Source organism: Cetorhinus maximus, chromosome 2 (genome assembly GCF_964194155.1).
Source record: "Cetorhinus maximus chromosome 2, sCetMax3.hap1.1, whole genome shotgun sequence".
Taxonomy (NCBI): domain Eukaryota; kingdom Metazoa; phylum Chordata; class Chondrichthyes; order Lamniformes; family Cetorhinidae; genus Cetorhinus; species Cetorhinus maximus.
In genome coordinates this window covers 104,234,185-104,247,390 of record NC_135880.1, presented here as the reverse complement: position 1 = coordinate 104,247,390, position 13,206 = coordinate 104,234,185, and the positions used below count along the sequence as shown (strand labels likewise).

The 13,206-nt window shown below is 41.8% G+C and overlaps 1 protein-coding gene across 2 annotated transcripts in view; it reads left to right on the top strand.

The window, feature by feature from the left end:
* Positions 1–13,206, top strand: part of rasef (RAS and EF-hand domain containing) — a 76,190-nt gene that overhangs the window by 47,030 nt on the left and 15,954 nt on the right. For both annotated transcript variants that reach the window (XM_078567604.1, XM_078567616.1), the window contains exons 13-16: positions 877–1,024; positions 3,875–3,956; positions 7,409–7,523; positions 11,206–11,325. In XM_078567604.1, the coding sequence (XP_078423730.1) occupies positions 877–1,024; positions 3,875–3,956; positions 7,409–7,523; positions 11,206–11,325 (465 nt within the window). The remainder of the gene's footprint in view (positions 1–876; positions 1,025–3,874; positions 3,957–7,408; positions 7,524–11,205; positions 11,326–13,206) is intronic.

Here is a 13,206-nt window from a genome sequence, read left to right as displayed (position 1 = left end):
ATCTATTTTAAGTAAAGATAGCCTGTCCAACACCTCCTTCCTCTCAATTGTAAGTTCTTCTAGTGCACCAGTTACCTCCCCTCTCACCTTGGCCTGGGTAGCAAGTTCTTCCTTTGTAAAGACAGATGCAAAGTACTCGTTCAGTACCTCCACTAATTCTCCAGCCTCCACATGCAAGTCCCTTTTTTTGTCCTTAATCGGCCCTACTCTTTTTTTTATCATCCTTTTGTTATTTGCATGTTTATCGAAGACCTTGGGATTCCCTTTTATGTTTGTTGCTAGTCTCTTTTCATCCTCTCTCCTTGCTTTTCTTATCCTGCCATAACTTTAGCAAGAGTTCTGTAGAAACACCAAAACAAACCACAAAAATGGAAGTTTGGCCAGAGATCAAGAAAATCCTGATGGAAATTCTATCCATGTTCACATATTGTGCGAAATTAATCTATAGAGCTAAAAACATACATCAGTACCAGCTAGTGGTCTCAGAAGAAAGGAGGAAAATAAATACTTAAAATGGATACTTATATTTAATGCCTGCCAGCAAGAATTTTTTTAGCAACATGACCATTTTGGAGCTGATTGTATTTTACCATTAGGTCTCTAAGCCCCATCTTAATGGATCTGCATGCTTATTGTAACTCATATTGCGCTACACTTGGTTTAAAAAAAGGTGGGATATGGAGAAATGTTATAATTTACAATCTGATTGTTGCACTACTCATCTATTTAAATGGATGTGGGTAACATGGGAATCAGCCAACAGATTGATTGATTCACTCTAAAGTCAAAAGTGATTATTTTGCTTGGCTCAGAACTCATAATTGGCTTTTAAAATGACCAAAGTGGTGCTCTGATTGAATCTTGCCCTTGTTTCAGCCTAATAGCACAACTGGGAACTTCAAATACCCTCAGTCAGAAAAGGCTTTCAAGATAGTGCTTGCTGGGGATGCAGCTGTGGGCAAATCCAGCTTTCTTCTACGACTCTGCAAAAATGAATTTCGTGGGAACACCAGTGCCACTTTAGGTATGTGTCATCAGTTTAAACAACTTGCTTCCTTTAATTTCCTCACATTTTGATTACATTGTCAGTCAGATTCTTTAGCCTTCACATGGCTCCCTATTTTATAAGCATCTGCCAGAATGCCCATTGTTCTTGTAGAGGTGGATGAGTCTCTGACCCTGAAAATTCATAGGGGCATGATCCTGACAGTTCCATTAGGACCATGTTTTGCTATGGAATGTGCTTTTGATCTCACTAAACTTTGCTTGCTCAGAAGGCAGGAGTTTTTCCAGCATTTTTTGTTTTTGTTTCAGATTTCCAGCATCCGCAGTATTTTGCCTTTACCATATATTTCCTAAACCTTCCGCTACAGCCACGAGGCCTGAGCATTTTCTGGGCCTCTGTATTGCCTTCTTTATCTTCAAAGTTTTAATGCATCATATATATTTCATAATTTGCGTTTATTTGGAAATTTTTGTGACCTTGTGACATCAAAAATGCCTTATATCCATTGAGGTATTGTAAGGAAGTGCAACAGTCAAATAATACCCAGTGAAGTTCCACAAACAGCATTGAGGTAAATGACCAGATATTGGCCCAGCTTTTGTGGTGGTAATGACAGTGAAACTCAGCATTTGCTGTCATCCTTCCACTGAAACTGACAGCACCTTTGGAAGTTTGCATATGCACAGATAACATGGAAATCCAAAAGTTCTTGTTTGTGGTTCTATTTTTTTACAGGTGGGGAGGCGGTGGTATTGTCACTGGACTGGTATTCCAGAGACCCAGGATAATGCTCTGGGGATTGGGTTCGAATCCCACCACGTCAGATGGTGAAGTTTGAATTCAATAAAAATCTGGAATTAAAAGTCTGTTGATGACTCCATGAAACCATTGTCGATTGTTGTAAAAACCCATCTGGTTCACTAATGCCCTTTTAGGGAAGGAAATCTGCAGTCTTTACCTGGTCTGGCCTACATGTGACCACATGTGGTTGACTCTTAAATGCCCTCTGAACAAGGGCAGTTAGGGATGGGCAATAAATGCAATAGCCAGCGATGCCCACATCCCATGGACGAATAAAAAAAAGTGATGCACTGTTGAGGCCCCGATCCCTCACCCCATCCAAATGCTGCAGTCAGTGGGGAATCTTAGAACTGATGAGAACTTTCACTCCTAATGCTGTTAGTCTCACTATAAAAGCCCTTGAAAAAGTTGCATGTTGTTGAAGAAGTGTAATTGAATTTCCAACAGCGTGCTAAGCTCATAATTACTGCCGAACACCCGCACTGACTCTGAAAAGCTAATTTTATAGTTTTGGAATATCACATTTCTCCTTTATCATATATAATTCCACATTTCTTAATGGTTTGTTTATCCTTATTTTAGCTTCTATCTTAATTAAGTCATAAGTATTTATTTTGCTATTTGAAATTTTAAATTAAAAGTAGAGGGATCTGATTTACTGTCTGTGGGAATTCAGTGTGATTGTCTGTTTGCCCTGCTCGCAGACATCGCTGTGCTGCACACCTGGAGATCCCCTTGAATTGCTGCCAACTTTAAACCATTGTTACGTCACTGACAGCAAAATCTGGCCCAAGTGTTTTCGTGATGTTGGTTGGTGGATATTTATTGGCCAAGACATAAGGAAAATTCTTCTAGTTTGAAAAGAGTCATGAATCTTTTACATCTACCTGAGACAACAGATGCTAGTTTAACAGTCTCATCTGGAAGATATCTCCCTTTGGCAGTGCAGCACTCCATGTGCAGTGCACTGAAGTGTCAGCCTAATTTATGTGCTCAAGCCCTTAATTGAGGCATGAGCTACTCTGATCACTAATTCAAGACTGATACCTACAATTGATATTGAATTTATAGCTGAATGCAATATTAAATTTAGGTTTACAGGTTAGACATCTGAATATGTTGCTCCCCTACCATTGTCATTTAAATTGTTTACAACATTTTTGTAGAAAATATGTTTTATCTTGAGTGCCATTATCACATTCATGGTCTTTAGGACATGACTAACACTCAATAACAAAGAATAATAAGCAATGGAACCTCATTATTACAACTGTAGATCTCATTGTCATTTGTAAAACAAAGGACTGAGGTGGCCGATGCGTTTGCTATCAGTGGTGGAATAAAAGGAGGAAGCATGCACAAGACTTGAGTTTGAGGAATGAAGGATGCAGGAAGGGATATAAGGCTGGAGAGTGTTAGATAGAATTAGAATGAGGCTACAGAGCGATTTGAAAATGAGGGTGAGAATGAGGATGTGAAATTAAATGTGTGGAGAGGCTGAGACAGCAATGACCAGTGAGGGCAGATGTGAAATACTGGTGGGATGCAAGCAGCTAAATTTTGGACACGTTGGAGTTTATGCAGTGGTATAGGATGGAAGAAAGTTGAAATTGAATCTAGAGGTACCTAAAGTGTGGATTATGATTTCACTGTGGTGGACAATGTTGTGGAGGTGGACATTTGTAGTCTTGATGGTGAATGGGATGCAATTTTAATTCATGACTCTTGGCTGAACAAAATGCCAAGGATTTTTTCATGGCTTGATTCAGCCTGAACAAAAAGCTGAGGAGGCGGTGGCAAGGGAGCAGAATTTCACGATGAGAGTCGAAAGCGATGGCTTTAGTCGTCTTGGTGACTAGTTGGAAGAAATTTTGAAGCACTTATAACTTAATCTCAGGCAGGCAATCTGACAGCACTGAGGTAGCTGTGAGCTGTGGAGAACAGCAGTAAGGTTTGGATGAAGCTGAGTATTGTCAGGATGCAAACAAAAACTGACTGTGTACCTGTGGATGTCACTGAGAGCAGCATGCTCTTATCTTCCATGTTCTTATATTATTTTTCATGCAGGAGTCGATTTTCAGATGAAAACTTTGATTGTTGATGGAGAGCAAACAGTGTTGCAGTTATGGGACACTGCAGGCCAAGAAAGGTAAATTAGAAATGAGCAAGTTTGAAATTATTTAAACTACATATATGTTAAAACCAAGTATGTAACATGCACATTTTTGTTTTTCTCTTAATTAGCTTTTGAGCAGGCTCTTGGTAAGGTACAGAAAACGAAAAAGGGGTCATTGCCATCTGGTACACAGTCTCAAGCCTTGCCAGTAAATAGAAGGGTGTAATGATGCAATTTGTGATGAGATCATTAAAAATATCTTCCATCCCATTTACTGAATCTCAGCTGGAAGTAACACTTGTCTAGTGCTCCTGAGTTTAGAATACATAAAAACACTTCATGTTTTTCAATGCATTTGTGGTACATCTCTACATTTAGTTCTGGTGCTTGCAAAGCCCAGTGTGTATAGTCGATGGCAGCCTGCATAATGGGGAAGCCTGCTGTCCTGGCGAAGCCACATGCACACTCTGCCTGCTCCACTCTGGTCAGAGAGAACACAATGTAATCCCCTCTCCTGGCATAAGGAGAATCAGTTGTCTCCCTTATACATTTGTGATTGTCAAAGATGTAAAAACAGAAATTGCTGAAAATACTCAGGTCAGACAGCATTTATGGAGTGAAACAAAGTTAACATTTCAGGTCGATGACCCTTCATCAAAATTGAGGGAAGATAGAAACTTAATAGGTTTTGAGCAAGTGAAAGTGGGAGGAAAAAGAAAAGGGAAGGTCTGTGAATGGGTGAAAAGCAGAAGAGATTAAATGACAAAAGATTTCATGGTATGAATGAAAATGAGTCAGATAAAGAAACAGAAGATGTGACCCGAAGAGGTTTAAATGGCTGTATAGCAGCCATTTGAATGCAAAGTGAAGGAATAATGAAAGGAACGAGAAAAACAAATCAGCAAAAACACCCCAAAAAACATGAAAAAATGGAGGCAGAAGTTATGATCTAAAATTATTGAACTCAATGTTTGGTCCACAATCATGATCCTGAGCTTCCTGTCGTGTAGAGTAGATAGTCAGAAGCTTTTTCCCAGGGTGGAAGAGTCAATTACTAGGGGACATAGATTTAAGATGAGGGAGAAAACTGTAGAGGAGATGTGCGGGGCAAGTTTTTTACGCAGAGGGTAGTGAGTGTCTGGAATTCGCTGCCAGAGGAGGTGGTGGAAGCAGGTACGATAGTGGTGTTTAAGAGGCAGCTTGACAAATACATGAATAGGATGGGAATAGAGAGATACGGACCCCGGAAATGCAAAATGTTTTAGTTGACGGGCAATATGATCGGCGCAGGCTTGGAGGGCCGAAGGGCCTGTTCCTGTGATGTACTTTTCTTTGTTCTTATCATTTCAATTCTCTACCTTGCTCTCATTCTGACCCTTCTGTCCATAAAGACACACACCATCGCGTAAGAGCAATGAGCTCTTATGATATCTATGACAGGGTTCACCCTCATGGCTTGCTGCGTCCGCGTATGTATGAGCTGCCCAAGACACAAAAAAGTGATGTCCGTTAATGCCCCATCTTAATCTATGACCGGTTCTGCACAACATGAATTGGCCAAATGGTTGGGCGAATTGTTATAACCAGTTTTGACCAAGTTTTCCACATTTGTGAAGGCCATACAGGACTTGCAAATTGATAGCAATGCTGTGTCCGTGTGCTCGTTTGACAATGCTAGCCTATTCACCAATGTTCCAAAGATATTTACGCTGCAGCACTATATCTTGGTGATCTAGACCCACCACCATTATGTGAATTAGTATCCATTGAACTTATGAGCTCTGTTTTAATGACAGCATGTATACCCAAATATGTGGTGTTGCCATGGGATCCCCTCTAGGCCCAGCTCTTGCAAACTTCTTTGTTGGGTTCCATGGGAAATGTGCCTTCAATGAAATTATACCTAACCTCCTACTCCTCGCATAATTCTGATATGTGGATATGTTTGCTGTATTTAAATATGCAGTTGCATGTAACAATTTCCTTACATGTCTTAATGGGCTCCATCCTGCGCTCAAATTCACCTATGAAATGGAGCAGTCAAATGAACTCCCCTTCCTTGATATGCTAGTTGAGAAATCTGCTGGGGATTCTCTACCACGGTCCACCCCAAGCCTACTTTACTGGTCAATATATGCATTGGGATTCTTACAGTTTCACATGCTATAAGATTGGTCTGATTGGCAACCTTGTAAATAGGGCCCGCGCAATTTGTTCATCATGCAAGCTTGATGTTGAAATAGGGTACATCAAAGGCATCCTGCAGGATAATGGCTACCCTGATCAGATCATTTTTTACTGTATATCACGCAAGCTGAATGGGCCTAAGACCATCACTTTCGTCCTTGAAAAGTGCCCAGTCTACCTCAGATTACCCTGGAAGGGTAAGGTATCTCAAAAATTTGAGCAACAGATGAAGCTAGCTGTTTCACGCTGCTACTATGCAGTTGCAACCCAAGTGGTATTTGCCACTAATAGGATGCTGCCGTCAAGCCAAAAAGACGTTCTGCCCACAAATGTGTAATGTGGTAGATGAATTTCAGTGTCGGTGTGATGTTTGGTATGTAGGCCCTAAGTTTCAAAGACTGGTGGATCGTATCAAACAGCATGTCCCAGCCAGTGTTCGCGATGGGCAGGGCACAGACCATACCCAACCAGCCCGTGCTTGCAAAACTCAAAACACATGTCCAACATTAGATGTAATTCTGTGATTGGACAAGATTTACTGAATAATCCTCAATGTACTAAGAATTAAGCTGACAACCAATTTAAGATTGTCAGTCGGGCTCATAGTGTGGAGTATTTGTGTGTACTGGAAGCTACATATATTAATACACAGGGCCCTGTTCTTTGCAGACAGAAAGAACATGTACATACATTTTCCCTGTTTCAGCTAAACAAAATAAGTGGCAGCCATTCATTGACTCACTTCTCAGGGCAATGCCTTGACCAATCAGGGTCAAGCTGCCTGGTTTAAATTTCAAACAATGCTTGGTGGTTAACTGTCAGTCACCACCAGTGATGCATTTTCCATGGCAATGGCACTTGCCAACCAATTAGCACTCTCTTCACATACAGTATAAATTATCTTCCCCTTATATTGGTATTCTTGCGAGTGTCCTGATGAGTGCAAGACGAAAAGCTTAGGCATGTCTCTTTTTTCAGCAATACTCAGTATGATATTTGGTGTGTTTCACACCAGAAGAGTGCACGTGCAGTGCAAGGTTTCATATGATATCAAAACAACACCCGTATCACTGAAACTATGGGCACTATAGAGCTGAATTTTGCAGCATGGATTCCTGAAATGAGCTTACAATCCTCACCTTATGAACATAAAAATTTACCAAAAAAAAATAATTCAAGCTTGCTTATGCATTATGTGTTAACGTCTCTAGCAATGTATTAATTCAGTAGTTTTTTTTTAAGAAAATGAAATGGTTAACAGAGAAATGGGCATGAAGATCTTATCTTTTATGTTTCAGATTTCGAAGTATTGCTAAATCGTATTTTAGGCGTGCTGATGGCGTTTTATTGCTGTATGATGTCACCTGTGAGAAAAGTTTCCTCGCTATACGAGAGTGGGTTGACATGATTGAGGTAAATGACCCTGTTTTCATATTAAATAGGTTTCAGGTAAATTAGGCAGTATACAACATGTTTAGTGTGAACCGACTTGGGGAAAGATAACCAATCCTGACAAACCGTGCTGCAGTATGGAGCCTCATCTTCCTGCAGCACTTATCATGAAAACGGTTGTACAGTTCCCACAACTTTTCATCTATTAAAATCATATCTAGAGCATCATTTAGGAACATTACTTCTATATTGCAAAGTCCAATGCATAGGTCTCCTATTCATATGCCATGTTCCTATTTTTATTAATCTTATACCAATTGTGTGTTCTGTTAAAACTCCCCTTATTTCTCTCTCACCCTCTAATTTCCTTGATTAAATACTATGACCTCCAGGTGAGTTTTTGAGGGGTTTCTCCTGCCTTTGTTCTGGGGTTTCCCTGACTCTTCTACCAAGTTCTTTCTTATCTCCACATGGCTCCTGAGGTCTGCCCATAATGGATACAGGCGAGTGGCTATGTAAGTGGCATGGGGGCATGCATTGGCATGAAGGGGGCACGGGAGTATGTGCAGGCATGGAGGGTGGATGGGGTGGCATGGAAGGGACTTGGAGAGTGGACGAGGGGCTGAGGGTGTGTGAGGGCTAGAGGGTCTAACAGCTTCTAAAACAACAACGTTGAAATCCCAGAGAACCAAGGCGAGCCTTTTAACCGCCCCGCCTCAGCACTCAGCCACCCCAGGCGGCCATCTATGATCTGCTTCTGGGGTTGGAGGGCATCACTATCCTGCCCATTTCTCCCTGCAGCAAACATTTGGTGTAATGGGGCCCTCTAAATAGAGGTGGGTCTGCTGAAGCTACCTGCCTCAGTAGTGAAAATCCATCCCACAATGTCCGAAGGCTGCCTCTTCCCAGTTCTGAGGCATCTCTGAAAATCATGCTGGGGGCTGTAAGGGTCCACAGAGAAACTCTTTTCCCAGCAGATGGGAGCAAGAGTCTAGCCTCTGAAACAAAGCAGGTGTACCTTGAAGTGGCTCAGGAGGTCAGCTGCAGCAGTGCATCACATGTGGATACAGTGTTGAAAGAGGTTCAATGACCTCAGGGCAGCAAAGGTGAGTGGCATCCCACATTCAAGTGCCAACCCCCTCAATCTGACTTCCCCAGCATTCTCCTGCATAGCACTCCTCAGACCAACACACCTTGCAGCTCCACTCATTCTCTCAAGTCACTTCCTCACATTTCTACCTGAATAGCCAACACTGACACTCACCCTCACTTTTTTTGCCAATCTCACAACCATCCCTCACAGTCGTCCTCCACAAATGTTGTCATTCGAGGGTAGCCTTTTCTCCAAGGAGCTGCCTGCTCATTCTCTTTCGAGGGGGGAAAATCTATGCGAGAAGTGTCTGGTGCAAAATGAAGGCATCGTGGTGGCTTCTAGATATCCTGCACAGATGTGCATAAATATCTTCCAGTGGTTACATACCAGCCAAACATTTAAGGAGTTGAATCCCTTACAATTGACAAATATTCCTTGATGTGAGGGTATCTTGTACACTTGATGACTTTCTAGACCTGTGAGAATCCAGCATTGGCAGATCTGAGAGCCCGCTGGTTCTGACTGGACTCACCAGAGCTTTGAAGAAGTGGTCTGATTGAAACAAATAAAATTCATGAGGGACTTGACAAAGTAGCTGCTGAGAAAATGTTTCCCATGGCTGGGGAAACTCAGAATAAAGGGTGGGCCATTTAGAGCTGAAATATGGAGAAATTTCTCATTCAAAAGGTTATGAATCTCTGTAATTCCTTACCCTAGAGAACTGTGGATGCTCAGTCATTGAGTATATTCAAGTTAGAGGCCGATAGACTTTTGGCTACTAAGGGATATGAAGATAATGCAAGAAGGTAGAATGGAGGTAGAAGATCAGCCATGTTCTTGTTAAATGGTGCAGCATGCTCAAAGGGCCAAATGGCCTACTGCAGCTCCTATTTGTTATGGAAGTGCCGGTCTTGTCAAATGTGGCATTGATCACCTGGGAGGTCCACTTGTGTGCAGCAGACAGTGAAATCCTGCAGATGCCACTAGCAGATCCCTGGAGGGAGCTAGAGACAAGCTAGAGAAATTCAATGCTGTAGTGATCTTGACAGCCACTGGCAATGTGTACCAACTAGTCTATTTGGAAGGGCATCTTGTTCAAGGAAGCTGTCAATGTCAGCAACAACCTAGAGAGAAAGTCTGGCCCTCCTGAGGCACTCTTATTCAGTCATGTCAAGAAAGCTGAGCCTCTGTCTGTGTACCCCGTGCTGGGGTTATTGCCTCCTTTAAGCTGGTACTCTGTGTCCATCCCCTCCGTCCTGTGGAGTGGCAAGTGGCTGAGGAGAAGGCAGCTTCAGTTGATGCTGGTGTTGCTGGTGCTGCTCCTCTTGGCCTTCCTCAGAGATCCAACACACAGCTGCATAAGCTGCTTCTGTTGCTGCAGTGAAGACTGACAACAGGGAAGTGTAGATCAAAGTCTGAGAAGTCCAAGGTCGCTGAAAACACCTCCAAAATGTTGGAAGTCACCTCGAAATCCCACTCCGAATGAATCCTGTAATCAAAAGCCTTTCACTTAGGCAAGGAAGTAGCTGTCGTCAGTCAATATTTGAAGGCTTTCCAGCCCAGTCAGTGTCTCCTGTCTTCTTGCCTTGTTAACTCTAACAAGTTTCAGACTGCCCAAGAAACTGTGCTGGCAGTGAAAGTCAGTATCCAGAGCTAAATCTGCCTTTTTACATATTTAAATCTCAGACCTGCAAAATATCATCGGGGTTTCTCTCGCATCGGTTGAATGCAGAATTGAGTGGGATCGTGTCGGTTTTTTAATACGTTGATATTTTTTGATCTTAAACCCTGCACACACTGACACCCACTGCCTCTCACCCTCTATTCCACCCCCCCCACCTCCCCCATTCTCTCCTACATTGGGACTGAGTTAGATGGAAAGAATAGAGCTTGGAGAACAAAGCTTGTAAAGTAGCTAACAGTGAGAGGAGTTAGAAGTAGGTATATCACGTTTGCAACCATAGCAACAGGACACTGGAACAAATGAGTAAAATGGAGAATTTAGGGCAATTTATATTTCAAATAACATAGATCAGGTTGGTGGATTTATGATATTGATGAACTTCTCAGGGATTAAGTTTCAATTAAAAAAAATATGCTTGTCAACTTTTTTTGTAAACAAATAAAATAGCAGACTTAAGTGAATATAGAAAATGTTGAAAATGCACTTCACTTAATCAAATTGAATTATAGAAAGCTATGATAAATGATTTGGGTCTGTCAGACATTCCAGAGAGGAACAGAATTTCTTCAGAGGCCAGCATACCTGGGAGGGAAGTGGAAGCAAAATAAATAGTAGAGGGAGAAAGGAAGTAGTGTGCTTTGTCATTTTCAACATTTTCTGTTTGTTTTTATGATGCAGTGTAATAATGACATAAATGATAATTATGTTAGTCACATCATCACATTGTTTGCATGTAACAATGGCACAATGAAAATGCTGCTTGGTTTTCCGGTTCCATTAAATCTCAAAATGTAAAATGTAATTGTTAAACACTTCTTCAAAAAGATTGCTCCTTTAAATGAAGAGACTCCTGGAAAAAATATAGTAATGATTTATCTGTGATTATAAGAAGATATCATGATAACGTTATTCATTTTTGTTTAAAGGATTCAACCAATAAAAATATTCCGATTATGTTGGTGGGGAACAAGGCGGACCTAAGAAACAGAGCGAATCAAGAAGGGCAAAAGTCTGTCCCAACCAGCTATGGGGAGAAACTGGCCATGGTGAGAATCAAGAAACTAAGTCATTAAAAATATTTTTGTTTTAAGTCTGGAGAAGTGGGACATAAAGCAAAAAGGTGAGAGTTTTTCTGTATGTCACTATACTCGCCAAAGTGCAGGCACACACTTCAGCTCAATCAATCACACAAAAGCTGAGAAAAATACTGGTTTGGGTAATTCTGCAACAATTGACTAGGAAATTATGGGAGGAATTTTTACTGGAAAGGGAAAGTGGATTTGGTTGAGAGTGAGTTAAATCCTCTAAAATTGACATCTGGTCAGGATCCTGGTATCATAGAAACATAGAAAATAGGAGCAAGAGTAGGCCATTCGGCCCTTCGAGCCTGCTCCGCCATTCATCATGATCATGGCTGATCATCCAACTCAATAGCCTGCTCCTGCTTTCTCCCCATATCCTTTGATCCCTTTCGCCTCAAGAGCTATGTCTAACTCCTTGAAAACATACAATGTTTTGGCCTCAACTACTTTCTGTAGTAGCGAATTCCACAGGCTCACCACTCTCTGGGTGAAAAAATTACTTCTCGTCTCAGTCCTAAATGGCCTACCCTGTATCCTCAGACTGAGACCCTGGTTCTGGGCTCCCCCACCATCAGGAACATCCTTCATGCATCTACGCTGTCTAGTCCTGTTAGGATTTTATAGGGTTTCTATGAGATCCCCCCTCATTCTTCTGAACTCCAGCGAATATAATCCTATTCAACTCATTCTCTCTTCGTATGTCAGTCCCACCATTCCAGGAATCAGTCTGGTAAACCTTTGCTGCACTCCCTCTATAGCAGATAAGGAGACCAAAACTGCACACAATATTTCTGGTATGGTCTCACCAAGGCCCTGTATAATTGCAGCGAGACATCCCTGCTCCTGTACTCTAATCCCCTCGCTATGAAGGCCAACATACCATTTGCCTTCTTTACCGCCTGCTGCACTTGCATGCTTACCTTCAGCGACTGGTGTACGAGGACACCCAGGTCTCGTTGCAAATTCCCCCCTCTCAATTAATAGCTATTCAGATAATTTGCCTTCCTGTTTTTGCTACCAAAGTGGATAACCTCGCATTTATCCACATTATACTGCATCTGCCATGCATTTGCCCACTCACTCAGCTTGTCCAAATCACATTGAAGCATCTTTGCATCCTCCTCACAGCTCACCCTCCCACCAAGCTTTGTGTCATCTGCAAGTTTGGAGATATTACATTTAGTTCCCTCATCTAAGTCATTAAGATATATTGTGAATAGCTGGAGTCCCAGCACCGATCCCTGCGGTACCCCACTAGTCACTGCCTGCCATTCGGAAAAAGACCCGGTTATTCCTACTCTCTGTTTCCTGTCTGCCAACCAGTTTTCTATCCATCTTGATACACTACCCACAATCCCATGCGCTTTAATTTTACATACCAATCTCTTGTGGTACTTTGTCGAAAGCCTTCTGAAAGTCCAAATAAACCACATCCACTGGCTCCCCCTCATCAACTCTACTAGTTACATCCTTGAAAAATTCCAATAGATTTGTCAAGCATGATTTCCCTTTCGTAAACCCATGCTGACTCTGTCCAATTCTGCCACTGTTTTCCAAGTGCTCAGCTATTAAATGTTTTATAATGGACTCTAGAATTTTCCCCACTACCGACATCAGACTGACTGGTCTATAATTCCTTGTTTTCTCTCTACCTCCCTTTTTAAATAGTGGGGTTACATTAGCTACCTTCCAATCTGCAGGAACTGTTCCAGAGTCTATAGAATCTTGGAAGATGATCACCAATGCATCCACTATTTCTAGGGCCACTTCCTTAAGTAGTCTGGGACGTAGGTTATCAGTCCCTGGGGATTTATCGGCCTTCAATCCCATCAATTCCTCTAACAC